This window comes from Poecilia formosa, unplaced genomic scaffold (assembly GCF_000485575.1).
Source record: "Poecilia formosa unplaced genomic scaffold, Poecilia_formosa-5.1.2 Scaffold544, whole genome shotgun sequence".
NCBI classification, from domain to species: Eukaryota; Metazoa; Chordata; class Actinopteri; order Cyprinodontiformes; family Poeciliidae; genus Poecilia; species Poecilia formosa.
In genome coordinates, this window is record NW_006800483.1 from 95,771 (window position 1) to 109,633 (window position 13,863).

General features: G+C 47.1%; 1 protein-coding gene across 2 annotated transcripts; it reads left to right on the top strand.

Annotated features, from left to right (window-relative positions):
* The first annotated feature begins 987 nt into the window (after window positions 1–987).
* On the top strand, window positions 988–8,936 carry gpn1 (GPN-loop GTPase 1). 2 transcript variants are annotated; one of them, XM_007540495.2, is made up of 14 exons: window positions 988–1,199; window positions 1,592–1,685; window positions 1,765–1,871; window positions 2,004–2,041; window positions 2,123–2,201; window positions 2,275–2,369; window positions 3,584–3,629; window positions 3,706–3,852; window positions 3,928–4,010; window positions 4,090–4,129; window positions 4,201–4,291; window positions 4,363–4,464; window positions 8,288–8,349; window positions 8,763–8,936. In XM_007540495.2, exons 1-14 carry the CDS (start codon window positions 1,047–1,049, stop codon window positions 8,805–8,807), a joined length of 1,182 nt encoding a protein of 393 aa, XP_007540557.1. In that variant the 5' UTR covers window positions 988–1,046; the 3' UTR covers window positions 8,808–8,936. The 2 variants fall into 2 exon arrangements, with proteins under 2 accessions (XP_007540557.1, XP_007540559.1); XM_007540497.2 differs by lacking the exon at window positions 8,288–8,349 and having other exon boundaries at window positions 8,701–8,936.
* Window positions 8,937–13,863: the final 4,927 nt, after the last annotated feature.

A 13,863-nucleotide genomic window follows, 5' to 3' on the forward strand; every position in this document is an offset into this window, starting at 1 on the left:
CATGTTGGGAACAAAACAAGCCAATAAAAACAGCAGGGTCATCTCACCGCCACGACTTTTACATCCTGCTTCAGCAGGGCAGGAACTGAAAGTCATCAGTCTGTTGTCATGGGAACCAGGTATCAGCGAGCATTTCCGTGGAGAGCGGACAATTCGCAGATATCTGCTGGACTCACGTCAGTCCGTCGGGCCTCGTCCCATCCTGCTGATCCGATCCGCTGGACGGATGTTCTGAACGGCGACACCAAGTCCAACTGCAACGATTTACACATTAAATATTTCAAACCACAAACCAAAGGCTGGTGGGTTTCCGTTTGTTCCTCAGTTTTAAAGCTTTGACTTATAAAATAGAATAACATGAAATACTTCAACATTTCAAAAGTGAAACTCATTCTTTAGAACTATTATACAAAGAGAATTTTTTTAAGCCTTTAAAAAGACCCAGAAGATCAGAAAATTACATAAGAGTAATAAAAATTATATTTTAAACAATTTTTGAATTTAATAATTGGACTGGGCTATTTAGGAAATGCAGTGTGGCATGGCATTCTGCCATGCCACACTGCAAGATGAAATATTTCTGATGAGCAGTTGAATCTTAACTGGCTGACAACAGGATAGTTTTTATTCTCATACTATTGTTTGACAGTCGGCTGCTATGGTAACCAGGTGAGGAATGCAGTGTTCATGGTCTTCACCTGGACCTTCACCAGGCTGATCAGCTTTAGATGTTTTTAAGAAAATTATCAACAAATATTAAACCAATGAAATACTTAAAGAAAAATATATAAAATATTAAATATTAAAAACATTTTTATATCTATTTTTTATTTTAATGTCAAATAAACTCCGGACCTTTTTTTTTTATTATTTTTTTTACATATATAGTTTTCTTGCCTCTTTGTTGATATGTTTAAATTTAAATGCTTTTTTATTTATTTTTTCTGGATATTTTTTTTCTGCACCTTTGCGCCCTCTGCTGGCCGAAGCGGCTCGTCGCGTCCTCTTTTACGGCACAGCCTGCCTGTTTACGGCCATCCACCAACATGGCGGCAGCGGCACCGGTGGATTCTCCGGAGAGCAGAGACAATTCGGCACCAGCAGCGGAGGGAGGTTCGAGTCCGGGTCCGGTTCCGGACTCCCCGGTGTGTCTCATCGTGCTGGGCATGGCGGGTTCCGGAAAGACCACCTTTGTCCAGGTGAGGCAGCGCGTGACAGCTCCGCATCCACGCGCGAACCCCTCAGCAGCAGCACAGGCCGGGCTTCATCTGGGCCGTGTTCTCGACCGGTTCCGCCTGGGAACAGGTCCAACAGGTTCGGGTTCTGCTCAGAGAGTCCCGTTGGACCCGGTGACGCTCGGCTTCTGGTATTCAGGTTCGGTTCGGTTCTGATGTTTCCGCCCTCAGTGGACTCATAGAAGAGCTGCACTGAGTTCTGTAGAACCACCAGAACCTCAGCAGCTCCTACATTCTGCTCGTTTTCAGAACAGGTTCTGATCCAAACCAGCTGCTGATTGGTTACCGGGTTGCCTGGTTACCAGGTTGCCTAGTTACCAGGTTGCCTGGTTACCAGCCTGTGTTTGTCCCCGCAGAGACTGACGGCTCACCTCCACGCCCAGAACTCGCCTCCTTACGTCATCAACCTGGACCCGGCCGTACATGAGGTTCCGTTTCCGGCCAACATCGGTGAGCTCTGGCTTCCGGTTCTGCCTTGTTCCGGTTCTGGACGGTGTCCCCTGTCCTCAGCCTGTCCTCTGTCTCTCAGACATCCGGGACACGGTGAACTACAAGGAGGTGATGAAGCAGTACGGACTGGGCCCGAACGGCGGCATCGTCACTGCGCTAAACCTGTTTGCCACGCGATTTGACCAGGTGACCCGACCCGGTCCGGTCCAGACTACCCGGTTCTGCTATCACCTCTGATCAGACCCGGTTCGGTACAAGAACCTCTGATTGGATCTGGATCTGCTCCTGAAAGGGTTTCTGTGTTCTGGTGTCATTCAGGTGATGCAGTTCATCGAGAAGAAACGTCAGAACCACCGGTCAGTACCAGCTGCTCCTGACCAGTGTACCAGTTCTGTTTGGGTCCAGAACCTGAAGTTCTGCTGCTGATGTCTCCGCAGGTTCGTCCTGATCGACACGCCGGGTCAGATCGAAGTCTTCACCTGGTCAGCGTCAGGAACCATCATCACAGAGGCTCTGGTGGGTTCTGGGTCTGGTGGGTCCTGGTTCTGGCCCGGCCTGGTTCTGACCCAGATCTGTTTGTGTTCTCCAGGCGTCCTCGTTCCCCTGCGTGGTCGTCTACGTGATGGACACGTCCCGCAGCGTCCACCCTGTCACCTTCATGTCCAACATGCTGTACGCCTGCAGGTACCGACCCAGTTCTGGTTCTAGAAAACACTGAGCTTTTAAGTTTAGAACCAGAACCAGACGTTCTGGGTCAGATTGTTCTGGAACCTGTTAGAACTGAAACAGTCCTGATAATCATCAGCTGATTTAGTGATCGATTAATCCTTAAAGCTGCAGCAACTTCTAGAAAAATGCTTGTAACATATTTAAGTTATGAGACATAATCTGATAAAAGAAAATCAAACTCCTCCGCCTTCTGCCGGTTCTAACTGTAAACAACCAATCAGAGCCAGGAGGCGCTGTCAATCATGCTTGTGTATCTGCTTCCCTTCCCCATGTTCTGTCTGATAAACTGTGACAACATGCAACAACCTTGATAAACATTTTTATAAAAGTTGCAAAGATTTAGTTTAGACTAAAAGAATCCATCTGAAACGTTTGATTTGAAAATCCTTTTCCTGTTCATCAGTTCACTAAGGGTGCGTTCACACTGCAGCCTGAAGTGACCCAATTCCGAGTTTTTTGCCGGGCCGTTCACACTGCCAGTAAATGCGACCTGTATGCGTTCTGCAGTGTGAACGGGCAAACGACCTGAAAGTGTCCCGCATGCGCAGCAGAGGGCGCCATAGCGTCAGCGTTCTCAGTGTTCTGCCAACTGCCATGAAAAGAAGAAGTGCTCAGTGTTTGCGGAAGTAAACATGGAGGCTAACGGTGGAGCTTAGCTTACATATTTGAAGTTGTTGTCCGGCCGGAGCAGCATATTAACAACTTAATCCTCATATAATCTGTCATGGTTGTTGTTTTTCTTCCCACTTGCGCTTATCAGGACGCAGAATAGTGAGATTTGTTGAGAAACAGTGACGTTCAGTTCTGATGAATGCGACCTGGACGTTAGGTCGCATTTGAATCGGATATGTATCGGATATGGATCACATTCGAAAAAGAATCCGACCTGTGCTGTTCACACTGCCATGAAAAGATCGGATACAGGTCACATTACACCAAAAAAAATCTGAATTGGGTCACTTCAGGCTGCAGTGTGAACGCAGGATAAAGGAATCCTGTTGTTGGATGTCAGGCAGTAAAATGTTTAATACATATAAAAGAAGCTGAAGCGGTGAGGAACTGAACATCTGCAGTTCCTCATGTGAACCAGCAGAGGGCGCTGCAGGACCAGATTAAACTCATTCCAGAGCAGCGTGCTTTGGGTTCTGATGGTCTCTTCTCTCTCCCAGCATCCTCTATAAGACCAAGCTGCCCTTCATCGTGGCCATGAACAAGGTCAGCTGCTTCCTGGTGGTGGTTGTTGTTGTGACCTCCTGTCGACCCCATGTTGACCTTTGACCCCTGACTGCAGACGGACATCATCGAGCACAGCTTCGCCGTGGAGTGGATGCAGGACTTCGAGGCGTTCCAGGACGCTCTGAACCAGGAGACGTCCTACGTCAGCAACCTGACCCGGTCCATGAGCCTGGTTCTGGATGAGTTCTACACCAGTCTGAGGGTACGGACTGGACCAGACTCAGACGGTCCGGTTTTTGGTTCTTTGGGCCTGACTGATGTTTGGGCTGTGTGACAGGTGGTGGGCGTTTCCGCGGTGACGGGAAGTGGGCTGGACCAGCTGTTCACTCAGGTGGAGGAGGCAGCCGAGGAGTACCACAGGTGAGTCAGAACCTACGCAGGTCCAGTTGGTTCTAGTTCAGTTTGTTCAGGTCGGGATCTGATTGTCTCGTCTCTTCAGGGACTACCGGCCGGAGTATGAGCGTCTGCGGCGGCAGCTGGTGAGTTCTGGCTCTGGTTTTGCTTTGTCCCGGTTCTGGTTCTGGTTGTAAACGGTCCTCCTGCCCACCAGGTGGCGGCGCAGAGCAGGAAGCAGCAGGAGCAGCTGGAGCGCCTCAGGAAGGACCTGGGGGCGGTGGACATGTCCCCTGCCACGTCCGCAGGTAGAGGACAGAACTGCCCCACAGGACGGCCCGGTTCTGGTCCGGTTCTAACGCGCTTCTTCCTGTCGCAGAGGAAGCCGATGTTGCTGGGCCCAGCGACCTCATCATGAGCCGCGGTAACCGTGACGACAGCGAGGAAGAGGTAGATGACACAGACGACATCGACCACTCCGGTGAGAAAACAACAAGAGCTGAGTATTTCCAACGTTCCCGAACGTTGTCAAACGTTACGGAGCGTTATCAATCGTTACGGAGCGTTCCTAACATTCCAGAACGTTGTCAAACGTTACGGAACGTTGTCAAACGTTACGGAACGTTGTCAAACGTTACAGAGCGTTCCTAACGTTCCGGAGCATTATCAATTGTTACGGAGCGTTATCAATTGTTACGGAGCGTTCCTAACATTCGTTGTCAAACGTTACGGAACGTTGTCAATCGTTACAGAGCGTTCCTAACGTTCCGGAGCATTATCAATTGTTACGGAGCGTTCCTAACATTCCAGAACGTTGTCAAACGTTACGCAGCGTTCCTAACGTTCCGGAACGTTGTCAAACGTTACGGAACGTTCAGAACGTTGCCAAACGTTACGGAGCGTTCCTAACGTTCCAGAACGTTGTCAAACGTTACAGAGCGTTGTCAATCGTTGCAGAGCGTTCCTAACATTCCAGAACGTTGTCAAACATTACGGAACGTTGTCAATCGTTGCGGAGCGTTCAGAACGTTGTGAAACGTTACAGAGCGTTGTCAATTGTTACGGAGCGTTCCTAACGTTCCAGAACGTTGTCAAACGTTAAAGAGCGTTCCTAACATTCCAGAACATTGTCAAACGTTACAGAGCGTTCCTAACGTTCCCGAATGTTGCTAAACGTTACGGAGCGTTCCTAACGGTCCTGAACATTGGTAAACGTTACGGACCGTTCGGAACGTTGTCAAATGTGACGGAGCGTTGTCAATCGTTACAAAGTGTTGTCAATCGTTACGGAGCATTCTTAACGTTCCAGAACGTTGTCAAACGTTACGGAGCGTTGTCAAACGTTACGGAGCATTGTCAATCGTTACGGAGCGTTGTCAAACGTTACGGAGCATTGTCAATCGTTACGGAGCGTTCCTAACATTCCAGAACGTTGTCAATCGTTACGGAGCATTCCTAACGTTCCAGAACGTTGTCAAACGTTACGGAGCGTTGTCAAACGTTACAGAGCGTTCCTAACATTCCAGAACATTGTCAAACGTTACAGAGCGTTCCTAACGTTCCCGAACGTTGTCAATCGTTACGGAGCGTTGTCAGTCGTTACGGAGCGTTCCTAACGTTCCAGAACGTTGTCCAACGTTACAGAGCGTTGTCAATCGTTACGGAGCATTCCTAACGTTCCAGAACGTTGTCAAACGTTCCGGAACGTTGTCAATCGTTACGGAACGTTGTCAATCGTTAAGGAGCGTTCCTAACGTTCCCTAACGTTGCTAAATATTACGGAGCCTTCCTAACGTTCCCGAACGTTGCTAAATGTTACGGAGCGTTCCTAACGTTCCCGAACATTGCTAAATGTTACGGAGCGTTCCTAACGTTCCCGAACATTGCTAAATGTTACGGANCGGTAACCATGACGACAGTGAGGAAGAGGCAGACGACACAGACGACATCGATCACTCCGGTGAGAAAACGAGCTGAGTATTTCCAACGTTCCCGAGCGTTGTCAATCGTTACGGAGCGTTGTCAATCGCTACAGAGCGTTCCTAACATTCCAGAACGTTGTCAATCCTTACGGAGCGTCCCTAACGTTCCAGAACATTACGGAACGTTGTCAAACGTTACGGAACGTTGTCAAACGTTACAGAGCATTCCTAACATTCCAGAACATTGTCAAACATTACAGAGCGTTCCTAACGTTCCTGAACGTTGGTAAACGTTACGGAGCGTTCCGAACGTTGTCAAACGTGATGGAACGTTGTCAATCGTTACGGAGCGTTGTCAATCTTTACAGAGCGTTGTCAATCGTTACGGAGCGTTGTCAATCGCTACGGAGCGTTCCTAACGTTCCAGAACGTTACGGAACGTTGTCAATTGTTACGGAGCGTTGTCAAACGTTACGGAGCGTTGTCAAACGTTACGGAACGTTGTCAAACGTTACGGAGCATTGTCAATCGTTACGGAGCATACCTAACATTCCAGAACATTGTCAAACATTACAGAGCGTTCCTAACGTTCCTGAACGCTGGTAAACGTTACGGAGCGTTCCGAAAGTTGTCAATCGTTACGGAGCATTGTCAATCGCTACGGAGCGTTCCTAACATTCCAGAACCTTGTCAATTGTTACGGAGCGTTGTCAAACGTTACGGAACGTTGTCAAACGTTACGGAGCGTTGTCAATCGTTACGGAGCATTCCTAACATTCCAGAACGTTGTCAAACGTTACAGAGCGTTCCTAACGTTCCTGAACGTTGGTAAACGTTACGGAGCATTCCGAACGTTGTCAACGTGATGGAACGTTGTTAATCGTTACGGAGCATTGTCAATGGTTACAGAGCGTTGTCAATCTAAGAGCGTTGTCAATCTTTACGGAGCGTTGTCAATCGTTACAGAGCTTTGTCAATCTTTACGGAGCGTTGTCAATCGATACAGAGCGTACCGAACGTTGTCAAACGTTACGGAACGTTGTCAATCGTTACGGAACGTTGTCAATCGTTACGGAGCGTTGTCAATCGCTACGGAGCGTTCCTAACATTCCAGAACGTTGTCAAACGTTACGGAGCATTGTCAATCGTTACGGAGCATTCCTAACATTCCAGAACATTGTCAAACAGAGCGTTCCTAACGTTCCAGAACGTTACGGAACGTTGTCAATTGTTACGGAGCGTTGTCAAACGTTACGGAACGTTGTCAATCGTTACGGAGCGTTGTCAATCGTTACGGAGCGTTGTCAATCGTTACGGAGCGTTGTCAATCTTTACAGAGCATTGTCAATCGTTACGGAGCGTTGTCAATCGTTACGGAGCGTTGTCAAACGTTACGGAGCGTTGTCAAACGTTACGGAACGTTCCTAACATTCCAGAACGTTGCTAAACGTTACGGAGCGTTCCGAACNTTGCTAAATGTTACGGAGCGTTCCTAACGTTCCCGAACATTGCTAAATGTTACGGAGCGTTCCTAACGTTCCCGAACATTGCTAAATGTTACGGAGCGTTCCGAACGTTGCCATACGTTACGGAGCGTTCGTAACGTTCCCGAATGTTGCCAAAGGTTACGGAGCGTTCCTAACGTTCCCGAACGTTGCTAAATGTTACGGAGCGTTCCGAACGTTGCCAAACGTTACGGAGCGTTCCGAACGTTGCCATACGTTACGGAGCGTTCGTAACGTTCCCGAATGTTGCCAAAAGTTACGGAGCGTTCCTAACGTTCCCGAACGTTGCCAAACGTTACGGAGCGTTCCGAACGTTCCCGAACGTTGCTAAATGTTACGGAGCGTTCCGAACGTTGCCATACGTTACGGAGCGTTCGTAACGTTCCCGAATGTTGCCAAAGGTTACGGAGCGTTCCTAATCTTCCCGAACGTTGCTAAATGTTACGGAGCGTTCCGAACGTTGCCAAACGTTACGGAGCGTTCCGAACGTTGCCAAACGTTACGGAGCGTTCCGAACGTTGCCAAACGTTACGGAGCGTTCCTAACGTTGCCAAACGTTACGGAGCGTTCCTAACGTTCCCGAACGTTGCTAAATGTTACGGAGCGTTCCGAACGTTGCCAAACGTTACGGAGCGTTCGTAACGTTCCCGAATGTTGCTAAATGTTACGGAGCGTTCCGAACGTTTCCGAAGTTGCTACATGTTACGGAGCGTTCCGAACGTTTCCGAAGTTGCTACATGTTACTGAGCGTTCCGAACGTTTCCGAAGTTGCTACATGTTACGGAGCGTTCCGAACGTTGCCAAACGTTACGCAGCGTTCCTAACGTTCCCGAACGTTGCTGGGTATTCCAAAACTTTTCCGTGTTTCTGTCTGTAGCCACTGAGGAGAGCAAAGAGAGCGACGCCTTCGGGAACTTCCTGAAGGAGAGGAAGGAAGTGGTTCAGGNACGGAGCGTTGTCAAACGTTACGGAGCGTTGTCAAACGTTACGGAACGTTCCTAACATTCCAGAACGTTGCTAAACGTTACGGAGCGTTCCGAACGTTGTCAAATGTGACGGAACGTTGTCAATCGTTACGGAGCGTTGTCAATCGTTACGGAGCGTTCCTAACGTTCCAGAACGTTGTCAATCGTTACGAAGCGTTGTCAATCGTTACGGAGTGTTCCTAACGTTCCAGAACGTTGTCAATCGTTACAGAGCGTTCCGAACGTTGCCAAACGTTACGGAGCGTTCCTAACGTTCCCAAATGTTGCTGGGTATTCCTAAACTTTTCCGTGTTTCTGTCTGTAGCCACTGAGGAGAGCAAAGAGAGCGACGCCTTCGGGAACTTCCTGAAGGAGAGAAAGGAAGTGGTTCAGGTGCGGAACAGGAAGTGTGCCGCACCCGATGCGCCCTGACCGATGACATGGACTGATTTGGAGCAGCTAATTGGCTGCTTCATCACTGAGACGAAAACAAGTTTTATTTTTATACCAGAACTTTGTGAAGGAACAGAAATAAAGCTCAGAGCTGCAGTCTGTGTCCAACACGGTGTTAATACATTTTTCATAAACGGAGCCCTCTCTTCTCCTCGGCCGGTTAGCTTCTAATGGTTAGCTGCTAATGGTTAGCTGCTAACGGTAAGCTGCTAACCAGAGTCCGTGAAAACTGAGAGGTTGGTTACGAGACGGGGAGGGTCAGAAAACCTACAACAAAAGCTAAAAAGCACATAAGACCATTCAGAAAAATGTGTCAAACTGAGCGATATGTTTACCACACAAACTTTGACCGCTGGAGCAGATTCAGCAGCGGAGAAGGAGGGAGAATTAGCGATTCAGGGGCTTTATTATCGTCGGAGGAGGATGAATATGAGAGAGACCAGGGAGGAAGAGTTCAGATTAGCTGCTGCTGCCCGGTAAAACGGAGTGAAAATGTTCATAAAAAAAAAGTTTCATGCAGGCCTGAGGGCAGGTGTGTGTGTGTGTGAGTGTGAGAGAGAGAGATAGTCTGGGGGAAATCAACATTACGCTCCAGATAGTCAGAAAAACTCTGGAATAAAACAGGAATAATGACAGACCGTGGAATTAATAATGAACACGTTCTGAGATATTTTAGTAATAATAATTTCAATACGAAAATGTTTAATTTCCACCCCTGGTTAAACGTTTCAACAGTTTTAGAACGGAGCAGATCTGACCAGCTGGTTGATTCACACAGACACTTTAATCAAACATAGCATTTTTAAAAATACTAGATTCCCACTTATTAATTGCACTTAATTTAGTGATGAACCACAATTATTGCCTTGATTTTACTCAAAAGCAAATTTTGCATCCCAAATTAAAACTAAACTAAAATCTAAATGTGGGCTGCAATGTTCTGCTCCGTCTCTATATAAAATTTCCAAAAAATTTCCAATAAAATTGTAATATTTAGTGTTAATTATTGAGGACATAAAATATAAAAGGGTCAAAGTTTTTAAAAATGTTTTCCTTGTGGCCCACATGCTCTACTGATTTTGTCCCTCACCGTGTTCCAGTGGATGATCCGATTTAAGACAGAAAACTCTAATTCTGTCTGGATGTGTTCTGCAGTTTGAACTTCTTCTCTTCGTGCTGGCAGCTGCGCAGCATGGGGGCGTGCGCGCTTCGTGCGCAGTGTGTGTGCTGAGTGCAGTGAGTCAGCGGCTCGCCTCCGCCATGCTGCCGGATCTCAGCGTGGCGCGTGGGCGCCAGCGGCACGGCAGATGGCTGCGGGCGGACCGGCTGCTTTCATTCAGAGCATCAGCATGAATGGAGGAGGAATGGAAGGTTCTGGATCAGAACCGCAGGCCCACTCCTGCAGGAACATCAGAGCATTAAGCCTTATTAAATCCTGAGAGAACCAGTCAGACTGCACACTGAAGAACCAGTTTAACCAGAACCTGCAGTCCTCGTGGGTCAGTGTTCTGGATCCAGCCAGCTGTGTCGGGTCTCTTTCCTGGGACGCAGCACCGACTCAAGCGGTTCTGATCAATAACTGATCCAATAAATCAGCCTCACTGTGTTGATGCTCCTTCACTAAATAATCTGCATTAAAAATGCTTTTCTGAAAACATTGCGATATTTTAGATTTATTTGATGTTCAAAATGTTTCCCTGTTTACAACAGGAATCTTTATCGTTCTTCATCCTGGGACGCCCAACCTGCTGTACATTTATTTTTATGTATAATATTTTACGATAAACGAGGCCTAATATACAGAAAACATAAGTTTAAATAAAAAGTGATGCCCTGATAATACCACTGTCACAAACTTAACATTTAATATAACGTACAGATATTTGCTGTGTTAATTTCTGATTGAAACATGGTTTTGAGTTCATGTTAACCTGTTTTGAAAGACGACACTTTGAATGCCGTATTTTCCGCACTATAAGGCGCACCTAAAAACCTTCAATTTCCTAAAAAGCTGACAGTGCGCCTTATAATCCATCCATCCATTTTCTTTACACCCTTGTCCCTTAGTGGGGTCAGGAGGGCTGCTGGTGCCTCCAGCTAACGTTCCGGGCGGGGGGCGGGGTCACCTGGACAGGTCGCCAGTCTGTCGCAGGGCAACACAGAGACACACAACCATGCACACACACTCACACCTAGGGGCAATTTGGAGAGGCCAATAAAAACAGTCATGTCTTTGGACTGTGGGAGGAAACCAGAGTACCTGGAGAAAACCCATGCATGCACAGGGAGAACATGCAAACTCCATGCATAGAGACTGGGCCGGGAATCAAACCCAGGACCTTCTTGCTGCAAGGCAACAGCTCTACCAGCTGCGCCACTGTGCGGCCCCGCCTTATAATCCGGTGCGCCTTATATGGACCAATATTGAGCCACAACAGGTCTAGCAACTACGGTAAGCAGCCACCGACTTCATTTTTGCCGGTAGAAGAAGAAGCGCGCGGTGCATGCTGGGATAGTTGTCAGAACGCTGGTTTGTTAATAAAGTTTGACTGACCCATCTACCTACTGACCATCTAGAATCAGGTCGTCTGCAGGTTGTTTAGCGCCACGTTCTCCACCAACATGCTGTGCGCGAACGGAGAAGGGTGACCATCGTCTGGCCACGCCCCGGCCCAGGAACTCTCTCCTTGCCAACCGGAGACTGTCAGACTGTTTTGTTGGCTTTCCCTTTAGTGCAGCTCCATCTAGTGGATGCATAATGTAACTCCAACGTAACTGTTTTCCCCCAGGCTTTGAAAACAGCAGTTATCAAACCACTGATAAAAAAGAACAATCTAGACAAATCACTACTGCAGAATTACAGGCCGACCTCTGACCTCCAACCTCCCATTCATCAACAAAGTTATTGAAAAAGCAGTTTTTAAACAATTAAATAACTTCCTAACAATAATGAATCGCTTTGACTGCTTCCAGTCTGGTTTCCATGGTTACCACAGCACGGAGACGGCCTAGTCAAAGTGTTCAATGATATCCATGTAAATACAGACTGGGAGAACCACAGTGCTGGTTCTGTTGGACCTCAGTGCAGCTTTCAACACTGTTGTCCACGACATTTTACTGAATCGACTGGAGAGTTGGGTCGGACTCTCCGGTCCAGAGCTCAACTGGTTTGAATCTTACATAAAAAACAGGGATTAGAGACTTCCGGGTGAGCAAGCAAGATGGCGACAGCTTAACCAGGTGGCTCCCCGACAAATTTAAAAAAAAGCAAGAGTTACATAATGTAAGATATAAGATAAACTTAAAAGTGATCCAGAATGCCCAAATCCAAATCAAGGAGCACTCTGTTGTCCAGAAAATCAATGTTAAGAGAAGAAGAAACGAACGAAGAAGGTATGGCTAGCCTCTCGGACTCGGAAGCATCATTAGCAGCTAACGACTCAGCTAACGAGACAGTTAATCTACAAACTATTCTCCAAGAGCTAAGAGAATCACGTCGAGAAAACGGTGAAGGGTGCCGAGTGGTTAAAGAGGAAATAAAGAACGTAAATAGAAGGCTGGACGAGGCTGAGACACGCATCTTGGAAGCGGAGAACAAAATTCAGCAGTTGGAAGAGATAGCTATGAAGCTAAGTAAAGTACACGACGAGTTCGAGGCTAAGCTGGTGGAGCTCGAGGGGAGATCGAGAAGGGACAATTTGAGGCTCCATGGCATTGTAGAGGGCTCTGAAGATGGCTCATCGTCCATCTCAGCCTTCATAGACAATCTACTCCGAGACAAACTGGACATTCCGACATCAATTGATTTGAACATTGAAAGAGCTCACCGCTCTCTAGGACCCAGAGCTCCGCCTGAGGCCCCCCCTCGTTCCATAATAGTCAAGTTCGGCACTTCTAAGATAAAAGACGAAATACTAAAACGAGCATGGCAAAAGAAAGGCTTCACAGTGGCGGGGAGAAAAGTCATAGTGGACCACGATTATGCTCCAGACGTGTTAAAACGGCGACGTGAGTACAGTGAAGTGAAGCGGGTCCTCAAGGAAAAAAAGATCAAATTCCAAACACCGTTCCCGGCCAAGTTGAGAGTATTCTATGAGAACAACACGCGTGTCTACAACTCTGCAGCTGAAGCAACTAAGGACATGGCGAACCGAGGCTTCCAGATCACCGTTATCCAGCCATCGACGACGTTGGTAGACAAGATCAAGAGCACGATGTGGACCAAGACAGGAAAGAACGACAAAGACCAACGACAAAATGGAACTCGGGAGGGATACAAGAAAAAACTGGACGAGTTTAGAAGAGAATAAGCATAACCACAAGAGCGGATGGATCAAACACAGCAAAGGACTATTATTATTACTACACTTCTTATTACTTACCTTTTGATGTTATTCGAAGTCGGGGAACGCGCTTCCTAGAAATCGGATCGCTACAACCAGGTAACGTCACCACCAGAGGGCCCTTCTCAGCCACTGAGCCGCGCTGGCTTTCCCTCTTAATCGCTCACAAACTATAACACCGTTATGGTCATAAATAAGACCAAAGGAAAGGAAGTCTTTAAATGGATGTGTGTTAGCTTGTTCCACAAAGCTGAAATGTTTGATTTGTTCACAGTTGTTCTTTGTTTGGGTAGCTTAGGGTTGTCAATTATTTTACTCGCTCTGAATATCCAGCTATTTGCAAGCCATGACTTCAGTATCACCTCTTAGAATTACAACTTATAATGTAAATGGAGTCCACAATCCAATAAAAAGGGAGAAAATATTAAGAAAAATTAAAAAAGAAAAAGCAGAAGTAGTATTCCTCCAGGAAACTCACCTCTCTGAGAAAGAGCATAGTAAACTCAAAAGAATGGGCTTTACTCAGGTATTTAGTGCATCACATAAATCAGGTCGTAGAAGGGGGGTGGCAACTTTAATATCCCAAAGGGTCACATTTGAGTTGAGCCACGAATATAAAGACAAAGATGGTAGATACAACATTGTAGTGGGCAAGCTAGAGGGACAAGAGTTCACCTTTATCAATGTGTATG

What these genes read in the sequence shown, in the direction of transcription:
- gpn1 (XM_007540495.2), top strand. Translation starts at nt 1,047, where the DNA reads ATGGCGGCAGCGGCACCGGTGGATTCTCCGGAGAGCAGAGACAATTCG. An exon ending in GAAAGACCACCTTTGTCCAG is followed by an intron (nt 1,200 to 1,591) that starts GTGAGGCAGCGC and finishes TTGTCCCCGCAG; the next exon opens with AGACTGACGGCTCACCTCCA. An exon ending in GCAGCCGAGGAGTACCACAG is followed by an intron (nt 4,011 to 4,089) that starts GTGAGTCAGAAC and finishes TCGTCTCTTCAG; the next exon opens with GGACTACCGGCCGGAGTATG.